The 21515-nt window shown below is 41.4% G+C and overlaps 1 protein-coding gene across 1 annotated transcript in view; it reads left to right on the top strand.

The window, feature by feature from the left end:
- The window catches only part of PCSK2 (proprotein convertase subtilisin/kexin type 2), a 113446-nt gene that overhangs the window by 63146 nt on the left and 28785 nt on the right, over nt 1-21515 (top strand). Inside the window, exon 6 of the mRNA XM_069787527.1 lies at nt 14506-14582. Coding sequence (XP_069643628.1) covers nt 14506-14582 — 77 coding nt within the window. The remainder of the gene's footprint in view (nt 1-14505; nt 14583-21515) is intronic.

Raw genomic sequence — 21515 nt, 5'->3', positions numbered from 1 at the left:
TAAGCAGTGGTATTAATTTTCACTCAAGACATCATCTGTGGAAAGTAAATTAAGTTGAAATGAGAAATGCACAGGGGTGGAAGAGAGCAGATAAGGACATTTCTGCATCAGTTCTGGCTGGCGCTTTTGAAATTGGCTTGTGCCTCTCTCCAGGGTTCTCCAAGTAAATTTTTTTGAAATATTTTTTTATTTTATTTGGGCAAGAAAAGTAGAGGAAAGATGTTAGGCCTCACTGTTTGCCATTGAGGGACCTGGTATTGCTTTGTTTTGGTTTTTTATTACCTCCCTTTCTGTAGACCAGTTAGCTTTTGGAAGTGGCCCGAAATCTTCTACTAGAACAATATTTTTGCTAGTAAAGATAAGTGTTTTATAAAATCAAAGTGTCCATGGGAAAATAAAAGTGAAATATTTTTATTTTGGACCAGTTCAACCTCATTTTAAATATTTGACTTCTAGAACACGCTGAATTAAAACAGCAGCAACAAACTTCCACTCTGGTGCATAGTCCACTTGGGACAACAGGGTCAGATACACAGTCCCCTGGAGGCAGCGCATGCCGTGTAATTTTAAAACCAAGTTCAATAAAATGAAATAAAGAGCTGCTGTTTACTCGAAGTGGAAATACCACATTGTGGGTCAAAGAAGGCAAAAACATTTTTGAAGATTTTTCCATTTGGAAGCTGTGTTTAATTTTCTGTTTTTCAAAGAATAGTTATTTTAACTGCTCATACTGTTTAAGACACTAACCAGTGTTGAAATCCTTCAAGGGCCGTCAGCATTGAAATGGAACTTAATTAAAATTCATGGAATAGTTACATTTTGGCTACCAAGGTATCACCAGGGAACTCTGAATTACATGGTGCATGTGGGGAATGCTAGTCCCTCACAAAGCTTCATCAAAATTTGACAGGTGTTAGGGAGAGACTTTCAGGCCCAGTAATGATTTTGGCAAGGAAAGTCTCAAACCCACTATTAGCTAGTGGTTTCAACTGGTTTCAAAAGGAGAGTTTTGGCCAAGCCCTTTGGATAAGCCAAACTTGCAAAAGAGGAGAGCAGTGAGACACGAGGAGTCCACTTTCTTCTGCAAAGCCATAATAGACTAAATACAGTAGATAAAGATGCAGGTGATCTCCATACTTTAAACATCTCTTCTTCACTGTGCCTGTTAAAATAACTTGGTTCATTTGAAATTAATTAATTTTTTTTTTCTGTCCTGGCACTTCATCTTGACATGGTTGGTTGCTTTGCATTGTTTGATTTTAGTTGTATGCATTTATGTTCTCCATATTAATATTTTTCCTCTCAGTATCTATGTAGGTGATTAAGATATTTTTAAACGCCTGCCCTATTTCAGACTGCTTTGATTTAAATATAATGTTCTTCACTTCTGTTGCATTCCCAACAGAAGCAATAAGCATAATGAACATCTCTTGCAGGGGAACGGAATAGCAGTGCACAATGTCTAATAAAATGTTGGCCTCACTGAAGTCACTGGTAGTTTTTCCATTAAGTTCACAGCAATCAGAAATTTGGCAGATCATATAAATAACAGGTTGGTAATGTTTTTTCTACTGTGTATTTCATTTTTTTTAAATCATCACAGTAAGAGACATAGGCTTCCTAGCTTCAACTGGTCAAGTAATGATACCAAGAGCTGTGGAAACATGACTGCCCGGGATGAGATGTTTTACTGTAGAACAGGAGCTTGTATTGGATGAAACTTCAGCCACTTCCAGTGCTGTGTAAGTGAAAGTGAAAGTTAAATGGATATAGTAGTGCATCTCCCAGTTACACGTTCTCTGTGCTGTGCTGTCCTTAACTCATAGGATTTGATGTAGATTGGGGATCGCTGGAAATGTTCTGCAGGCAGGTTGTGGTCAGGATTTTATTGAAGGAGGTGAATCTCTCTTTGAATAGGTACAAAGGAGAGCACAAAGGCTCTGCTGTGTTCAAGGACTTCATAATTTCAATGCTAGCACATGCTTTTTAGTATTACTTCTTGTGAGAAACTAAATCAGTGGCACTTAACTCAGTTGCAGAGTGAGTCAACAGTGATACCATGTCTGGCTAATGTAATTGTGAATCTGTCTTTCAGTCAGCTAATGATGTCTAGGGCATTTCTTAAATTTACGCATCCAGTAAATTACTGTGAAAATATTAGCTGTGATCAAATATACTAATCTTTAAGAGAAGAACCTGGAATGATCATGTACTATTTAAAAGCATAAACACTTGCAAAATGTAGTGTGTGGATGAGAATGTCTGCTCTGAAGATTGTACTTTCTCTCCCTGAAATTTTGGATTTAGCTGTCCATTGGTTTTGCTGATTCCACGGAGAATAGACAATGCAATTTTTTTAATTAATGCAAAAGTTTATAAATTGGTCCATTAAAATCTCTGAGAACCCAGCATGTCTTGACAGATTAATCATTAATACTGCCCTGGGATGCTCTCAAACTATGCTAATGAGGTCAGCATGCAACTGGAATAAAACAGAATAGATCTTTGCGACCTTTTAACTCTAAGGCATGTAAATCAACCTGTGTTTGCTTTTTGTGACACAAGAAATGTAGATAATAGTTTGCATTGTATATTTTCAGTCTCTGCTCTGAAATATTCACCTCCTTTTGATTCACCTACAGTGTCACTTTTATGTGTCCATTCATCATCTTCCACATCCATGCAATTTAGGTGAGACACCAGTTGAGCAGCTGTTAACGGTTTCTTCTCTTGTCTCATCTGTTCTTACTTTCAGTTCCTCTGTATCACCAGAATAGCTCTCCCTGTCTTCCCCTCTCCATAACCAACATGGACCAGGCCGGTCTGTTGTAGCTAGCTCCCCAAACCATCTAAGCCACTTTGATGTCCCTCTTTGCAAAGCCGCAGTTTGGTAACAATAGATTGGTGTAAACTGTTAAAGTGGTCATCCTTAATATCCTGCAAGTTTCTTTTAGAAGTGCCATTATAACTACATGTCCAGCATTCCTGCACTTTGCTGTGAGCATTGCTGATAATTGATCAGTTCTTAACAACTCTGACTGCGATGCCTTTGTAGTCACAGAGAGCAATGTGGGTGCCAACATCTGCTAGCCATGCACAGCAGCAGGGAAGCGGCTGCTCTTTGCCCAGACCATGTCACGCGAAATGACTGGATTCTAATGACTGCTGAGTTTGTACTGCAAACTATGAGCTATAGATTTTCTTAGACTGATGGAAAAAATTGTCCCTTGTCCACCACATGCCACTTGAGACCTTTATGCTGGGTGTGATCTGAATCCTGCCTGCTGTGTTTGGTGGGAGAGCCCGTAGCAGATTTTGGTAGACTTTGGATCAGGCTTATTGAGGGGAGCAAGAGGGCTTAGCTCCCCTTCTCTTCCAGCTCATCCATCCAAGAGTCTGTAAGCACTGGCTGCCATCAAAATGCTACAAACACAACCTTTACTGCAGCTCAGCACCCAACACATATTTGATGTACTGACAAAGTCGTCAGTTATTTCTTACAGGAATATAACTAAGAATAATGGACCTGAACCTCATTTCTCTGCTGCCAGCTTTATACCTCTATTACTTTCTTAACTTCAGTAGGTCACACTAATACATAATCAAAGTATCTGAAGGGGAAAAAAATCCATGTATTGGAAAGGGAATGTGGGCCAGGTTTTTAATAAAATGGAACACTAAAACTAGATGAAATGTGTGTTCATAGTGTTTTTCAGTAAAAGTCATTGCACAATTTGTATTTGCTATTATGATAAAATAATCCAATGGCTCATATATCTCTATCCACTCAGATGCCAGTTTTTTTCTCCCCTCCTGCCTCACCCTCCCTGCCCCGAATTAAAGAAATGAAGGAGTTCATTCCATAGTCTGAAGCTTTAAAGCTTTAAATTTCCTACTTGCCCTGAAAATCTTTAACAGTAACTAGTTGCTTAATTTATTTTTATTTTACTAATATAATTGTCTTAGCAATATGCCTCCCTGTGAACATTCAGTACCTCCTCAGTATGTTGTAGGCATAGCTTAAAGATTCTTGTGCACCCCCTCTGAAAATTAACGAATGTTTGGCCGAGCAGAAATAGGTTTCATTTTTTTTTTGTAGGTTAACTGCTTTTGCCTTCAGAGCTCTGGTTCTAAGTAATTAACAACTGGTGATGTGCTTATGTTTACTCCACGTCAACCTGAAAATTGTGGAGCAGGCTAAGAATGCCAAGAGGTGAATTGTGAAGCAGCCTCTTTATTATAAGCACAAGTTCATTTGGTTGCTTGCTTTTTCACAGAGTCTCATGCCTGCCTCAATTTCTTACGCTTTTTCCTATGTCAGGTGAAGATGCAGGGGAGAGGAAATGGCGGATATTTCAATAAGCTAGTTTTATTTATAAAACTTTGTTAGGGGAAAAAAATAATTCTCCACTTCTTAAAAATTCTGCCCAGCCTAAATTTTCTCTGAGCCAAGCATTAGCAGACAGCTGCAGAGAGTTAGATGGCGTTTAGCTGGATGCATTTGGACTTTCATTTTGTTTCCTGGGAAAACATTCAACAGTCTTGGTACCTAAGAATGGAATTGATAGTTTTTTCTGTTCTTTGAAGCTTGAAAAAGTTTGTGCTTTTTTTTTTTTTTTTTTTTTTTTGGATGTATACCTGTGCTGCTGTACTGCCCAGGTGCTTTATCCCCATGTGAAATAGAAGAGATTGTTTAGCCACAGCCTTTCTTTTTGAAGATGCTCACATGCTGAAGAGCACCAGTCAGCAATGTAACTCATGGTGGTTTTCTGATTTTGTCTTCAGGGGAAGTAGGAAGGAAATTAGTGGGGAAAAAAGTAAAATAAGAGGTTGTGTGACATTGTAGTGCCAAGTGGTATGTAGAGAGAATCATCAGTTACTTGACAAAGGAAATCTGTTTAACGTAGAAAAACACAATGTAAGATGATCTTAGTGAGGCTATTTTTCTTCATAAATGTAACTTTAAAAATAATGCTACCTTAATGAAGATAAATACAAATGTTAACATGAGACTCCATGGTTTTTTCGGCTGCATTTTTTTTGTTTGTTTTTAAACCTAAAACTAGTTTTTCTTGATGCTTGATGAGTGTTGAGGAAATTGAAGTAAGATCTTTTTCAGTAATAACTACAAAATGAAATCACCATTGCAGTGTGCTCTGTGCTTGCTTATTCTGTGGCCAAGCAGGTCCTCTAGTGAATACCTGAAACTGGAATACCAGGAGGACTTATGGGCACTTCAGGTATTATTCAGGACCCAGCACACTTCTCTGCTCCATCCATTTCAAATGATGCTCTGATGTATTATTTGGTGACTGTTTTGAAGAGGAGGATGACAGAAAAGTGTGCTGCTGTCTTATTCATTATTCAAGATCTGGCTGGTGTTGTCTGGCTGAGTATTTTTACTTTTATGATGTACCTGTAAGAACTGGGTAAAAGGCTTACGTTTCTGGAGGGAGATGACAGTATTCACCGGCAGTGAATTTGCTCTTTAAAGTTAATATTTTTGAACACAGCCCATTACTTTGTGGATATATTCTTGGTGTTGACAAGGTCTTGAACGCAGCTCTGAATTTGCTGGATAGTAGTATAGGGCATGTAAATTAGTTCATGTTAGAGGCAGAGCTATTTAAGAAGTTGCACGGTTTTTTCATTTCCATTTAAAAAAAAAACAACACACAAACCAAAACAAAATACAACAGCGTGCTTCCCATGGCAGAGGGGAGAAGGCTTACTGTGTGACTACTGACTTAGCAACGGTGCCTCTTTTTCATTAATGACCTTTAAGCCTTATGGCACCTCTGCCAGGCAAAATGTCATGTTGCCTCCTTTTTTGCCTCCTGGTGAGCATATTCCATTTTCTTAAGCTTGTGTGTACAAAACTGAATTTCATTTTTCCACCACATGACATTCAGTGTTATTTTAGTACAGTTTCTGCAAGATGTTTTATGTTGTAATTTGAGCTCAGGGGTTTGCTCGCTCTTTGGATCAGTAAAGATTTCAAACAAGCAAAATCAAAAAAGATATCTTTCTGCTGCAGATCTCTCAGGATTTGCAGTTGCCTGAAGGTAGTAAGACCAGATGCCACCTGTGTTAAAAATGTTTCTCTTCTTTTAAAAGATAAGAAATCTCTGGGCTAAGTTCACCAGTGCTTTAATGTCACAGATAGAATCGGGCTGTGACCAGTGGAACATAGGTCTTTAATTGTTTGTCTTCTGGACTAGCATGTGAGCATAGGCACATTTCTTGAGTTACAGAGAAAAAGAGAAGTATATGTGAATTGGACTTCAGAGGCTTGCTGCATTATTCAAGGTACATAATTTTATTACAGATCTGAGCAACACATGGGACAAGTGATTTATTGTTATTGTCATATTTTACATAATGAATGTTTTACACAAGATTTTACTGCATGTATTTTAAAAGGTACAGGGCAATTCTTTGGAAAATGCCAGTCTAAGCTCATTTTTAAGGAAAGCAGAATTTTATACACAGGCAAAAGTAATCTGTGTCATGGCATGCAAGCCATTACTTAATAAATGATTGAAAGAATCTCATCATCTGATCCAGTACTCTTCTGTTAGCATCTTATTTGGGGTAGAGGCTAGAAGGCAAAAATAGAGATATGCCTTAAAATAAAATACCATTCCTCTCTGTAATAGCATTTTTATTGTATAATAGATATTATCTATAAGTAATTGTGTATAAATGGTGACTGATAAACATCAGGTGCAAATCGCTTTGCAACAATGAACTAGTTTTGAATGAACATGAGGAGTAGAATTAATCTCATTCTAACACTGTATGCCTAATGACTAGTCTAAGGCTAGACTACAATCTGTGATCAGTGCCGAAGATTGGTGGCTTGAGTTGCTCCCTGGACAAAAGACCAGGAAACTACCTTAGATATTGAAACGCAAATATTAGATACTTCAGGTCCAAGAAAAGTAACTACCAGTAGACTAGTTTGGTATTAAAACTGGAAACTGAATCACCTGAATTGAAAAGCAAAATGTTTTCATTTCAGTGTGCTGTTGCGAGTCCTCATCTGCACTGGTTTTGGTTGCCACTTCCCAGGTTCCTACCCTGATTCGATCTCCACGTTAGCAATAAATTCCCTCTTGGTGCCTGCTGGGGAGTCCAGCCTGTGGAGGAGGATGGCAGACCACAAATTATAATATTCACTTCCCAAAACACAAGATTAAATATTTTAGCTATCTACCAAAGCAGTTCCCTTTTTGGTCCAGTGTTGAAACAGATTTAATTTGTCACTGGTTTATGCTTTAAAAAAAACACCAAAAACTCAGAAAAGTTGAGGCTTAGGTATTTGGGGATTTGATCTTTAAATTAGGAACTTGAAGCAGTCAATTGGTACTTATCGCTGCTGTTTTGTTACCCATTTCACTGCTTCCATAGTGTGGGCAGAGTATTCCTTCATGAAGCTGAAACTCACTGTCTTTTCTCAAAGACCCTAATGAAGATAAATTGTGCAGTCAGCAGTTGGTTTTTTTCCAAGAATTCTTCTTAATTTTGCACTTTGTGGATGGTTCCTGCTATATTAGATGTCTTTTTCCTTTGGGTGCAGTGATCCAAAATCAACAGAATAAGAGCTACAGGATGTGGAAGAGTGCTGCACAACTTTGTCTATAGCCTGCCTAAAGCAACCTTTCAATAAGCAGGCATTCAGTTACATGGGACGTACAGCAGAGCTGCGGTCTGCTCTAGGGTGGCTGAATCATTCATGCTGGAATCCCTTTGCCTATTACTACTCTGGACAAGAGTGGTACATCTGCACAGCTAGAAGGGCTTTTCCATCCATAATTCTTTGCACAAGGGAATTCTAGAGTCAAGAGCGGTTGATACCTTCCATGAGGTGCTTGCATGTCTGATGATGTCCTGGAAAATCAGCCTCACCAGACCCCCCTTTGAGCTTAGGGTCTATGTAAGTAGGATTGCATTTCTTCCAGATAGGGAAAAAAACCACAGCTAACCCATGACTGAGTTTAAATTCTCATCTGTACAGTATTTTTAGAGTGAAAAGAGAAGTTCTGACTGAATTAGAAGTTGGCAATATATTGAACTAATTACATTTAGTACTGAGTTAGACCACACTGTGGCAGTACACTCCCCTCTCCCTCCCCCCCATCCTGCCAGCAGGAAACGAAACTTCTCCAGGCAGGGAGAAGAGGAAAAAAACCCTAAACCCTGGAGGCCGCAGGTTGAAATTTGAACTGGCCCATCAAGATGCACCAGGTACACTGAGGTGACCCTCCTGGCCAATAGGGATTAAATGACCACCGGTCAGATTCGACAGGGGTATAAACGGGGTCCGCTGGAGGACACATTGGAATCAGTCCTCCTCGGAGCAGCGGGACTCCCCCTTGGGTTGGGGCACCGCCTGAGGTAACTCCTCAAGGGAGGGAGCCCTCAGCTTTTAGGTGAGCGATATGCGTGTTTTGGAGCCATCCCTTTAAATCTTGGGGATTCTTAAGTCGGCCATGTAGTATTAATTCCCTTTACATCATTGAGCCTGTGGTTTTATAAAATGTTACCGGACTTCTAACTAACTTTTACTGAAGAATAAATCTGAGTTTTAACACCTATTGGATTTGGTTAGTTGTGCATCCGTAACACATACCTACCTGAAAGAAACGATCTGAAATCACTGGAACTAAGCTTAGTTATTTGCATCCAGGCCATGTCTAGTCCAAGGCAGTAGTGTAAGAAAGTTTCTTTAATTTGTGATTGCAATGCATTTCTCTCCAAAGCTTGCCAAGCTAGAGTCTGTGACAGAGTAGGGTTTAACTGCTAATTAAATTACTTGGAGTGAGTAATCATTTCTGTTTTGACTTTACCATAGGATGTGGTTCTCCAGCTTGTCCTGCTAGGACTAGATACTGCACTCATTAATAAAGAACAGGACTGGATCTTCTGTTCACGAGCTAATTTCTTTTTACTGCCATGTATCGGATGAAACCTGGCCCCTTGCACAAATCCTTGTCACAGCTCCCTTGGACACTGCAGAATCCAAACTTCCTCTGGTACATTAAGATGGGATGTCTGGGCCACATGGCTTTAGCCAGGCACACTGGGTGAGGCCCAGAGTCTTCTAGCTCAGGATCCTGCCCCCAACAGCAGCCAGTAGTGGATGCTTGGGGAGCGGTATGGTCACTAAGTCAGAGACTGTGTGATATCTACCTCATTATGGCCGCCCAGCTTCTAGCATTCACTGTTTTATGGACTGTTGGAGAAGGAGGAAGCATAGCATCTAATACCCCTTCCAGATTTATCTTCCGTTAATTTGTCTAACCACTTTTTAATTTCATTCAGGCTTTTAACCTCTGTATTGCTGGGGGGCAATAAATTTTGTAACTCATTACATGTTTTGTGGATAAGTACTTCTTGTTTTCTACTGCTTCTAAATCTCCCCTCTGGTAATTTCTATGGATTCCCACTAGTTCTTGTTATTATGAGCAGTAGTAAATAATAACTCCTTGTCCACCTTCTCTGTGCTCTTCATGATTTGTAGACCACTGTCAAATTCCCCCTTCTCCTGGCTGAAAAATCGTGTTCTACTTACTCTTAGCTCATACAAATCTATGCCATTCAAAGTGCTATGTAAGCAGTTGTGGCAATTAAAAGAGGTAAATTAAACATACATCTGGGCACAGAGACTTAGAGGCACTGTAAAGTTGTGGCTATAGCTGACTTTATTGGAAGGCATCTTCAGACTGAAAATCAGGGCCTTAGTGGAGGCCCTGATTGATATGGAGATCAATAAGGATGCTCACAAAGGGATTCAGCTATGTCTGAGCTGGAGAACAGCATCAAGCTGCGTGATAGGCATTCTGCAAATCTCTGCTCCATTCAAATGCTGCAAAATATTTATCGTCCATGCTGAATATAAGCAACCAGGCTTTCTGAAATGATCACTCAAAAAAGTCACTGTACAGTAACTTCAAAGATACTTAGTTTTGCCCTCCAAGGATCAAGGACAGTGTTGTCCCTGTTTTATTCTGGCCCAGTTTTGGGGGAGTTAGGGGTTTTGAATCCAAAACCCAAAGACTTTGGTGCTACCAATGGACTGTCTATTCCTGTACCCCAGGAACTGAGAGTCTGCTGAACGGAAATGTTTTTAGGAGCAAAGCTATTCATACACGAGTCTCAAATTATCTTCAATAGCATGCTCAGCCAAATCTTAAAAAGAATGCAAGTACACATTAATTAAGAATTAACATAATTATGTTCCTTGAGTATGGTGTTTATTAAAATATAAACTGTGAACATACACTTGAGAGGAAGCTTCTAAATATTTTTAAAAGCTTAATTTTCAGTCACCCTTTATTTTTTCATTAAGAGAGAAGAAAGAAGACGGCACTTGACTTTCTAAAACTTTCCATTTGCTTCTCAGATACAGCATCAAAAAGTTGCTGAGTGCCCTTAACTCTGCTGATAGGGCAAAATCAGGAATGATTTAGATTTGTATGAAAAGCAGAGACATGGGATGACACTTTCAAAAGCGCCTGAAAGCCACAGTTGTGAAGCTGTTCAGACATCTAAAGGACCAAGAAAATATGCAAAGGGATTTTCAGGCATATGTGCTGACCATTAACGTTTTCACATTTGAATTTTGAGAAATTTACATTCTTAGGCATTGAAATGCTTTTAGAAATCTGTCTGTTGTAGTACCACAAATGAGTTTTTAAAAAATAATTCGATGATGGAAGACCCAAGTGCCTGGTCACTTCCACCAGTTTGGAAAATTGGATTTAACCTTTGTCCTGCCACACCAAGTAGTGTAACAGCTAAATACTCTTGTAAGTGTTGATGAACAGTCCCTCAATAATAACCTGAGCTGTTGCAAAATTCCATGTGGGGACAGACAACAGGACACCAATATGATGATCAAAGTCGCCAGTTTATTGAGCCTAGCTGATCATTCTTATACAATTCTCTAAGTTCCGAAGAAGCTTTGATTGGCTGCTACTTGCAAGCATTTAGTGTCCATGCGTACAAGCATAAAATGTGATTGGTTGTATCAACACTGTACACGCGTATAAACATAAGATATAGTTGGTTATGCTAACTCTGTACACGCGCATAAACATAGGACATAACTGGCTATATTAACTAAAACATGCGAAACTTGTCTCAGTCTAATTGGTCGAGATAAACTGCCGAATTGAGGTTGTTTGTGCCAAGTTCCCTTTATCGTGGAATGCGCACCTGTGTTTTTCTAATTGGGATCTTTCTTTTTCTGTCTTCTTGTTTATTCTGTTCAAGGCCTTCTAAAGGCGTCTGGAATGCTCTTGCGACCGTGAGCTACTTTCAGGCCCAGTCACTAAGTTCCGTATAATTGACTCCTACATCTCCCCCTTTTTTGTTTTTTGTCAATTAACACAGCCTTACTTGATCTATCAATTAATTTTTAAACACATTGCAACATACAAGGATGGACCATCTGTACATTCTTGTGCCGTCTTGCTCCGCAAACTCAGCCCAGCAATCAGTAGGTGTCAGCTTTATGTGGGCGTCCCCACGGAGGCAACGATGGCCTTGCCGTACACCAGCCCGATGCTCTTTGGAAAATCCCAGTATTTATACATTTGCAGAGGAACGGATTTCAGCACACATGGCCAGTGGGTGCCAAAATCTGCCTCAGTTGCAACCTATGACGCATGCGCTCGCTGGCCAGGTGCACTGCACGAGTCATAGCCATCTTGTCTATTGGTTCATGGGCTTTGTGATGCGGTTGCAATGCACAGAGAATCTTGACCTGTTATGTTGGCCAAGGTGACCTACACGTTAGTTTTTGGCTGAGGTGGTATTCATATTGCTGCACCATCTAGGATGTTCCAGATGATGATGGTCGTACAAATTGAGCGGGAGTCCATTGTGGGCCTGTATCTGTGGAAACACAAGCATAATCTTGCCCCCAGGTTATTAATGGAAATGGACCTTCCCATTGCCCTGTTTCTAGATTCTTAACTAAAACCATGACCTTACCCCTAATTTTGGCTTTTAGCTAACTTTTCTTGTGGAGAGAGATTCCCTACTCTTTTTTTTTTTTTTTGGGGGGGGGAGGGGTTGGGTTTTTTGTTGTTGTTGTTGTTGTTGTTGTTGGGGTTTTTTTGGTTGGTTGGGTTTTTTTTGTTTTCCATCAATTAACACCTGGTGTATTGCCCTTTGCAAAGATCTATGAACACAGTTAATTAAACACAGTAAAAGCAACGTTATACCTAATAAAATACATAAGAATAAAAGACTGTTCAGGTAGTGCCGATGACACACAAAAAGAGGTTTGATAATAGCTTTAGCTAGTGACACCCAAATATTCTTACTGTCCCACAGCATTAAACAATGTGGATCAATCACCGGTGCCACTGTCGTGCTGCTTACTACAGTAAGCGTGTTCCATATCATTCTCAGCATAAGGTTTCAAATTTATGGGTAAATCAGGAACGTATCTGCCAGACATGGATGATGTGATTTTTTTGTCCAATTGCTGCCAAGGCTTGCCGTCCCGGTGCACTTAGTTATCTTGTAGAAGTTAAGCTCTCGCTGCCCCACAATAAATCCAGCAGTGGCTGTAAGTCTGTATTTGTAATACCACAATAAGGTTGAATCCACTGTAGGTCTCCGACAAGTTTTTGTATGTCATGTACTTTTCAAATGCCCCGATTGACCACACTGATAACACGTTAAAGGGCCTTTGTGTGGACCGTGGTCTCCTTTTCCCTGTTGCACCATTGGTCATAACGCTACAGCGAGTGCTGCAGTGTGAGCTTCAGCATGTATTTTTGCTTTCTCTTGTTCTTGTATTATAGTAGCCAAATCCTTGTTTGCATTATTTGAATCAGGGTATATGCTAGGTATAATTTATTCATGTTGAACGGTGGTATCTGGGGGCTGTTTTCTCGTAGGTGGATTTTTACTCGCTTCCTGATTCTGTAGAGTTTCCTTTAAGTGTATGGTTAGGGAGGCTTGGGAACTGTCAGATGGCTGATTAATATCGGCAGTCCCAGGGAGTGGAGCAGAAGTCAAGGGCACAGGATCGGGCGGACAAGCTCCAAAAAGTCTCTCTCGCTGCATTATGTTTTTCTCCCCGCTTTTCCCCTTCACTTGCAGTTGGAGAGATAGCAGCAAAAGCAGCCGCAGCTGCTTTACGATCTGCTTTCATTTCTTGCAGAGTTGTCTTAATCAATTTCCATAAAGTTGCAAGACCTTTAACTTCTTTAGACCCGTCACTAATTTCATCCCATAGGGAGGTTCTGATAGCTTCCCAGGTACTAGGCTCAAAAGCTGTACCCACACTAATTAAAAGGTTTCTGTCCTTGCTCCATTGTAGAAGCCGCTTTAAACAAGCTTTATCATATTTTTAGCCTCTCTCTGAGAGTATATGTTGGAGGAGCTTAACTACCGCTTCTTCTTCTTTGGAAAGCGCAGACCCCATCTCCTCCCCCGACTGCTCACCTCCTTTACGGGCAAGTGCTTTTTAATATCTGTCTCTGTTTTTTCAACCAGCCTCATAAATGTCTTTACGGCTGCCTTTTCCTTTGCAGATGCTGCAATATCTATGCCGCCTTTTATCACGTAAGCTTAATATTCCTGCCTCTCTCGAGCAGCCCGGCGCTTTCTTCTAAGCCCACCAGCATCCGCGGCAATCTCACCCGCCTTTTCAGTCGTTAGTGTTCCCCTCTTGTTCTTACCGGATCACGTCGGGCTCACCATATGTTGCGAAATTCTATGTGGGGACGGACGACAGGACACCAATATGACGATCAAAGTCGCCAGTTTATTGAGCCTAGCTGATCATTCTTATACAAGTTCCGAAGAAGCTTTGATTGGCTGCTACTTGCAAGCATTTAGTGTCCATGCGTACAAGCATAAAATGTGATTGGTTGTATCAACACTGTACACGCGTATAAACATAAGATATAGTTGGTTATGCTAACTCTGTACACGCGCATAAACATAGGACATAACTGGCTATATTAACTAAAACATGTGAAACTTGTCTCAGTCTAATTGGTCGAGATAAACTGCCGAATTGAGGTTGTTTGTGCCAAGTTCCCTTTATCGTGGAATGCGCACCTGTGTTTTTCTAATTGGGATCTTTCTTTTTCTGTCTTCTTGTTTATTCTGTTCAAGGCCTTCTAAAGGCGTCTGGAATGCTCTTGTGACTGTGAGCTACTTTCAGGCCCAGTCACTAAGTTCCGTATAATTGACTCCTACACTGAGCTCTCACACCACCTCACAATTAGCCACACTGTTTGGAAATACTAATGGTTCACAGGAGGCTTTGCACTCCAGAAAGCATGTTTCTGCAGGCTTGCTGGTGTGGGAAATGGCACAGCACAACAGGCACCAGTTTGCGTCCAGATACATCTCACAGAATGAAGAGGACAAAGTTTGTTAATTATTCTTGGCTCTCCCTTCAATTTGTGTTCCACTCTACCCTGCATATCTGTTTTTCTGCTGGCTTACTGAACTTCTTGTGTTTTGCAGAATGCCAAAGCCAGCTACGACTTCAGCAGTAATGATCCCTACCCCTACCCCCGCTATACAGATGACTGGTTTAACAGGTAAATGGATTTTGATCAACCTGCTCTTCACTTTGTTTTGCTTAAGAAATTATATGCATTTGCTGGTATTTGTGGAGTGCCTGTTTTCTGCTAAATTCAATGGTTGCCAAAACAGAAGCTGCAGTCTCACTACTGTTTGAAAATTAGAGGTTACTTATGACTTCATTTTTTTTACGTAACCTCTAAATAGCACTGAACAACTATTTTGTAGTTTATGAATGAAGTTGCTGCTTCAGAAATGTATATATATTTAGATTGTTTGAATGGATGATAGCCACATACCTTTTTCTGTCAGCTATCCTAGGACATTATGGTAACCCAAATCTGTATAGGCTGGTTTCCCATCTACTGTGTCTGAGGCAGTATCACTGCTGGCTAGTTTTAAAGGGAGTAAGCTGGAGACAGAAAAAGGCTTTGCAGGGGAAAAGTCTTTTCAGCTGGTTGTAGACTAAGAAGGCAGAAAAGCAGCAAGGTGTAGAATGACCAGTTTAAAAAAATTAAATCTTACATTAGGTTCTGAATCATTTGTCTTTTCACCTTGATTTAAGGACAGTGTACATGAGTAGCATTTCAGGGCTGATTCTGGGATATTTCTAGCTGCTGGAGGAATTAAAGTCCACATACACCAACCAGGAACCTGTTCTATTGTGTTTATAAACCTGGAATCAACAGTGCAGCTTGTGTTATTTCTTCTGAACACGTCATGATTGCCCAAGACCCACTCCTCCTTCAGTATGTTCTGAACTTAGCCGGTTTACAGCAGGAGAAAGTTTGGTCCTCAAGGCATGGTATAAATAAGAATGGCCCCAAAGAAAAGGCTTCATATTTTAGAAAGTGTGACCTTTTTTGTTTCCCTAAACTAATTTTTTCTTAAAATGGAACAGAAACACATTTTGACAGTTTTTTTAAAAAACGTGTGTGCCCTGAGTTCTTCATCTGTCCCATGAAAAAGCCCTGTCTGTCAGGTTCCTAGCAAGATATTAATGTAGTCAAGGGTGCAGAGTCCAAGGCACAGCTATAAGGTGTGTTTATTACCTGGTGATCTCAGCATCCAGAATCTCTGGCTCTGCAGCATACTCCCCAGGGTCTCAGGCAGGTTCTGGCTTGGATTTGCAAAAATTGTTTCAGGTTATTTTCAAGGAAATTTCCAAATGTCTTCTAGATGTAAATGTAATTGGCATTGCCAGCATTTACACAGCAGCACCACTGAGGATCTGAAAACTCTTAAAGGTTTCAGGGCTCAATCTCAGTGCTTGCTTATCAAAAAATATTTCAGGCCTATTTGATGTGGTTTTCATCTCCAACTCACTATGGCTGTATTGATGGCCTCTGAGTTTTGTATGGGGGTTTTTTTGGTTTTGTTTCTAAAGAAATCAATTTTAGTTCTGTCAAGAGTGACACAACAAAGAAGTGGAGCAGCTGTGCTTCCACCTCAGGCACAGGCTTCCTGGAATGGATCAAACAGATTTAGGAGCTGTGATGTCCTCCTTTGTAGTACTGCCATTTTTCAGCCAAAGCAAGATGCCAGTGAGATTTCTCCTTCATTTCAGGAAAGGACATCTGATACTTTTAAACTAGTATGAATCCAATTACTGAATGGAAAATTGGAGAAAGACTAGGGCTCTAATTTGTGAATCATAAATCAGAATGGTTTGGGTTGGAAGGGACCTTAAAGATCATCTAGTTCCAACCCCGCTGCCATGGGCAGGGACATCTTTCACTAGATTGGGTTGCTCAAAGCCCCATCCAACCTGGCATTGAACATTTCAAGGGATGGGGCATCCACAGCCCCTGTGGGCAGCCTGTTCCAGTGCCGCACCACCCTTACAGTGAAGAACTTCCTCCCTACACCTAATCTAAATCTACCGTCTCTCAATTTAAAGCCATTAACCCTTGTCCTGTCACTACATGCCCTTGTAAAAAGTCCCTCTCAGGCTTTCTTGTAGGCCCGGGTTAGTTACTGGAAGGCTGCTATAAGGTCTCCCTGGAGCCTTCTCTTTTCCAGGCTAAACATCCTCAACTCTCTCAGCCTGCCTTCATAGGGGAGGTGCTCCAGCCCTCTGATCACCTTTATGGCCCTCCTCTGGACTTGCTTGAGCAGGTCCATGTCCTCCTTATGTTGGGGCCCCAGAGCTGAAAATAGTACTCCAGGTGGGGTCTCGCGAGAGCAGAGGGGCAGAACCACCTCCCTCGAACTGCTGGTCACGCTTCTTTTGATGCAGCCCAGGATACGGTTGGCTTTCTGGGTTGCAAGTGCACATTGCTGGGTCATGTTGAGCTTCTCGTCAACCAACACCCCAAGTCCTTCTCAGCAGGGCTGTTCTCAATCCATTCTCCGCCCAGCCAGTATTTGTGCATGCGATTGCCCCAACCCATGTGCAGGACCTTGCACTTGGCCTTCTTGAACTTCCTGAAGTTTGCATGGGCCCACCTCTCAAGCCTGTCAAGGTCGCTCTGGACGGCATCCCTTCTCTCCAGTGTGTTGAACGCACCACACAGCTTGGTGTCATTGGCAAACTTGCTGAGGGTGCACTCAATCCTACCGTCCATGTTGCTGACAAAGGTATTAGACAGCACCAGTCCCAATACCAATCCCTGAGAAATGCTACTCATCACTGCTCTCCACTTGGACATCAAGCCATTGACCGCCACTCTTTGAGTGCGACCATCCAGCCAATTTCTTATCCACCGAGTGGTCCATCCACCAAATCCATGTCTCTCCAATGTAGAGACAAGGATGTCATGCGAGACAGTATCAAACACTTTGCACAAGTCCAGGTAGGTGATGTCGGTTGCTCTTCCCTTACCCACAAACGCCACCCAATTTGTCAGGCATGATTTGCCCTTAGTGAAGCCACGTTGGCTGTCACCAATCACCTCCTTATTTTCCATGTGCCTTAGCATTGTTTCCCGGAGGATCTGCTCTGTGATCTTGCCAGGTGCAGAGGCAAGACTGACTGGCCTGTAGTTCCCTGGCTCTTCCTCTTTTCTCTTTGTAAAAGTGGGGGTTATGTTTCACCTTTTTCCAGTCAGTGCGAGCTTCCCTGGACTGCCACAACTTCCCAAATGCGATGGATGGTGGCTTAGCCACCTCATCTGCCACTTCCCTCAGGACCCGTAGATGCATCTCATCAGGTCCCATGGACTTGTGCACCTTCCGGTTCCTTAGATGGTCTTGAACCTACCTTTTCCTACAGTGGGCGGTTCTTCATTCTCCCAGTCCCTGCCTTTGCCTTCTGCATCTTGGGCTGTGTGGCCAGAGCACTTGCTGGTGAAGACTGGGGCAAAAAAGTTGTATTGTATAGTGAAGGTCTGCTGCCTTTCTTGCTTTATTTATGCAAAGGATATTTGTAGGAGAATGATATCACTTAGCTCTGGAGCAGCATGGAGGAAAATTAAATTCAGCTTCATTGGGTGATGGTAGCTTCTGTCATTTTCACTGTGGAACTTCATAAAACTTAAGTGTGTTCTGCCAAGTCCCATTAACACTGATTGTGCTGTTATCAAGTATTTTGTAGTGGGGCACAGTTTACAGGCCTCACATGTTATGGAAGGTGGCCCTGGAGGCAGAGTTACCTCCTAAAGTCTCTTAAAATGGGCCTCAAGCATCCTGGATGTGGCAATGGTTATGGTCTCTGGCCCCAGGTGCCTCTGGCTAACTTCAGGCACCCAAGTGAAGAATTGAGGGTGAACAGCATGGTCACCTGTGACCCTATCTGTAACTATTGAGAACAACACGATTCAGGTTTTCAGAGAACTGCAACACTTCCTTCTGTTTATTTTCCTGAGGGGATGGGGAGCTCAAGGCAGCAAGTCAGGAGGAGAAAAGCAATGCAGAAATTGCTTTGGAGATTTCCATTATTCTTTCCAGAAAAAAATGATATGTAGAAAGTATAGCATTCTTTGTCATGAACCTTGAGGTTTCTTTGGTGAGATAGGGAATTTTCTGCCTTGCAAGGTAAATCATGGAAACAAAACATTCAGTAAAGCATCCCTTTCCTGCCTGCACGATTCAAGAAGGCTTTAATTTAAGATGCAAGATTACATGTTTTCTTCAGGCTAAGATGCAAACCAACGCACCATACCCAGCTGTTCAGCAGTACTTATGACTGTATTTTTCTCTGTGTATTTCTTTGCTATACTGTTAATCAAGCTGATGTGTTCATATATAAGCTATTGTCATAGCTTCTGACTCCTGAATTAATATTATTAGTGGTAGGTTACAACTGTCTGCCTGTGACAGTCTGTTTATCCATATGTGTAGCTGCACAGGAGCGTCTGGATAGAGAATAGTTACACGGAAAAGCCATTCAGAGAAACCTGCGAAAAAGGCTCCATTTTGCTCAGTTTGCAGTCAGTGATGTATCTCCCATTGAATTTTAAGCATGCAGGAGGATCCGACTCAAAATAGGATAGTGTAATATCCCTTTTTCCATAAAGAATGCATTTCTATGTGAGCAATTGAAGTAATTTGTGGAACAAGAAGCAGAGGACTGTTTTTTAAAGAGATGAACCAAGGGCTTTTGTGAGCTGCCAGCTGCATGTGTGAAGTGTCATTAGACTTCAAGAAAAAAAGGGAGAGGTTTTTGCTTGGAGTATCTTATTAATCGCAGCTGCTCTGCTTGTAAGCACAGATTCCCCTTCCACATTGTGCTTTTTAAAGCTGCTGGAAGCACTTTGGCCTTTCCATCTTAACAGCCACTGGCCTATGAAACCAAGCAGGGTGATTTTTGGAAGGGGAGAGTGTGGTGCCTCAGGCAGGGAATTGCAGTTGGGCAGTTCAGCTGCTGTTACAGGGAGAAGCACATAGATGACTGGACAGCCAAGGGATTTATTCCCGTGTTTACCATAATGACTGTGTTCAAACCCACAGCTTGGGGACCAAGGCAGGATAGGGGATACTGGGTGCAACATGGGGCAGGGCTCTGTTTGAGCCTGAGGAGCAGTGGGAGCAGTGAAGGAACCTGAACCAAGCCCTGTTCACAAAGGCAGAGGCAGCCCCACAGCACTCAGAGTGGTTTTTAGGAACCAGTTTGGGAACTGCCTGTGATTTTTAACACCCACTTCTCCTGAACCACATTCAGTACCTTGGCATGTACCATGTTGTGCAGTGTGGAGGTGCCCATAGGAGTCAGCAATAGCTTGGCCTTTCTGTACAGCCCTCTGATTTCTTGTTGTGATATGCAGAAGGCACAACTCAGAGCTCACCATCTCAGAACACTGAGATTACGAATTTCTGCCATGATATAAATAATTATCTCCACTCCTGTAGCCTTTGTATTCTGTATATTCTCTCACTCAGATAAGAACTGGGCAAAAATTATGCAATGTCTTGGAAACCCATATTCTTCAGAGGTAAAAATGTTCTTTACTTATGGATCCAAACAAAATACTATTGAGTCAAGGAAAGAACTCCCCTTGGCTTCCAGGCAGTGCTCATTAACAGGGTAAAAACACCTGCTCCCCTCCTCCTCATTTTTCAATCAATACAATGGAAACAACATAATAATTGAGAATTTGTATAAACAGATTTAGCAGCTCTTTCTACCTGCAGTGTTATGACACAAGTGTCAAGGAGGAGCCACAGCGCTACTGCTGGTTCTTGGCATGTTTGGATGCAGGCAAAGTGGCATGTTCCCCAAAGTAAGGGAATGCTTTCCCTTGTGCAAACACTCAAATGCTCAGAAGCTGACAATGTCATGTGAGTAAGAAGGGGATGGCATTTGCCCCACAAAAGTGTCCCTCTGAGCTTTGTGTATTTAACTGCTGCCCAGTGCAAGCAATTAAAGCAGTCAAGATAGGCAGATTGTCCAAGCTATAAAGACTGCAGCTCTGCATAGCCCTCCCCTGCAGACAGCCGAAGTTAGGAAGGATGGATCCTGTCCTTTGCTGTCTGCAGAAGCATTTCAAAGCAGATGAAAAGGAACCTCAATGAAAATCTATGACACTTCTGGCTCTTTTAAAAAATATGTCAATAGAAGGGCATGCACAATAGCACTGGCAGTGAGTTTTAGAAATAGTTTTCGAAGACAAAGCAGAGTGAAATTTTCATAACTAATACAGATATGTTATTTAAACCAGCTGAAGGCAAAACTGTTTTTCAGTTGAATTGCCCTCTCCCACCTTAACTTTTCATGAATGTTCATGTAAAATGTTTGCATTTATATAACGTTTATGGAAAACTTGCTCTACATGCTTATATGTGACTTGCTCTACATGCTAATACATGGTTTACCTTTGAAGTAACTTGTTCATAGGTGAAAATATTCTTAATTGTTTTCTATCCCCTTGTTTTAAACATGGAAATAATAGTGAAGAGGTGAATGTTGGAGAGAAAAGCTGCGATTTGTGCCCATGACATGGGTCACTTCATAGAAACCACAATGGGTTTATCAATGATACATGAACAGCAAATAGGGCTAAATTGGAAAAGTCTGCTATTTGCCATTAATAATTGAACCAAATGCGTTTCCACTAACTCACGTGTGTTTTTTTTTTCTCCAGTCAGCAGCACAGTATCTAAACCCTGAGCTGCTGGAACAGGTCTGCTTGCAGTCTCCATAATGTGGGCCAGTGTGCTGGGGAGGTGAGGTGGGGGAGAGGACCTTCTGATAAAATCTTTTCGCGAGGAAGGTCCTAATACAGTTTTTCCCTCTGTGACAGTAAGAGCTCACCAGCAGTGTCACCAATTTTTTGCGCCCCAGCATCAGTCAAGACAATTTTTTAACAAAGCTATTTATTCTGCTTTGTGGCTTGTAGCTAGCCCACAGGTGACTAGATAATGAACACCTAGCAACGGTATATTTTTTTCACAGTTCCTTGAATAAGGGCATGAGGGAAAACCTGCTTGATTGTTGAAAGAAATTTCTCCAGTAGCTGAATAAGAAATCTGTATCACTCTCCTCTCTGCCCCCTTTGTAAAAGGAACTTGCA

This window comes from Haliaeetus albicilla, chromosome 7 (assembly GCF_947461875.1).
Source record: "Haliaeetus albicilla chromosome 7, bHalAlb1.1, whole genome shotgun sequence".
Classification (NCBI taxonomy): Eukaryota; Metazoa; Chordata; class Aves; order Accipitriformes; family Accipitridae; genus Haliaeetus; species Haliaeetus albicilla.
This window is presented reverse-complemented; position numbering and strand designations above follow the sequence as displayed.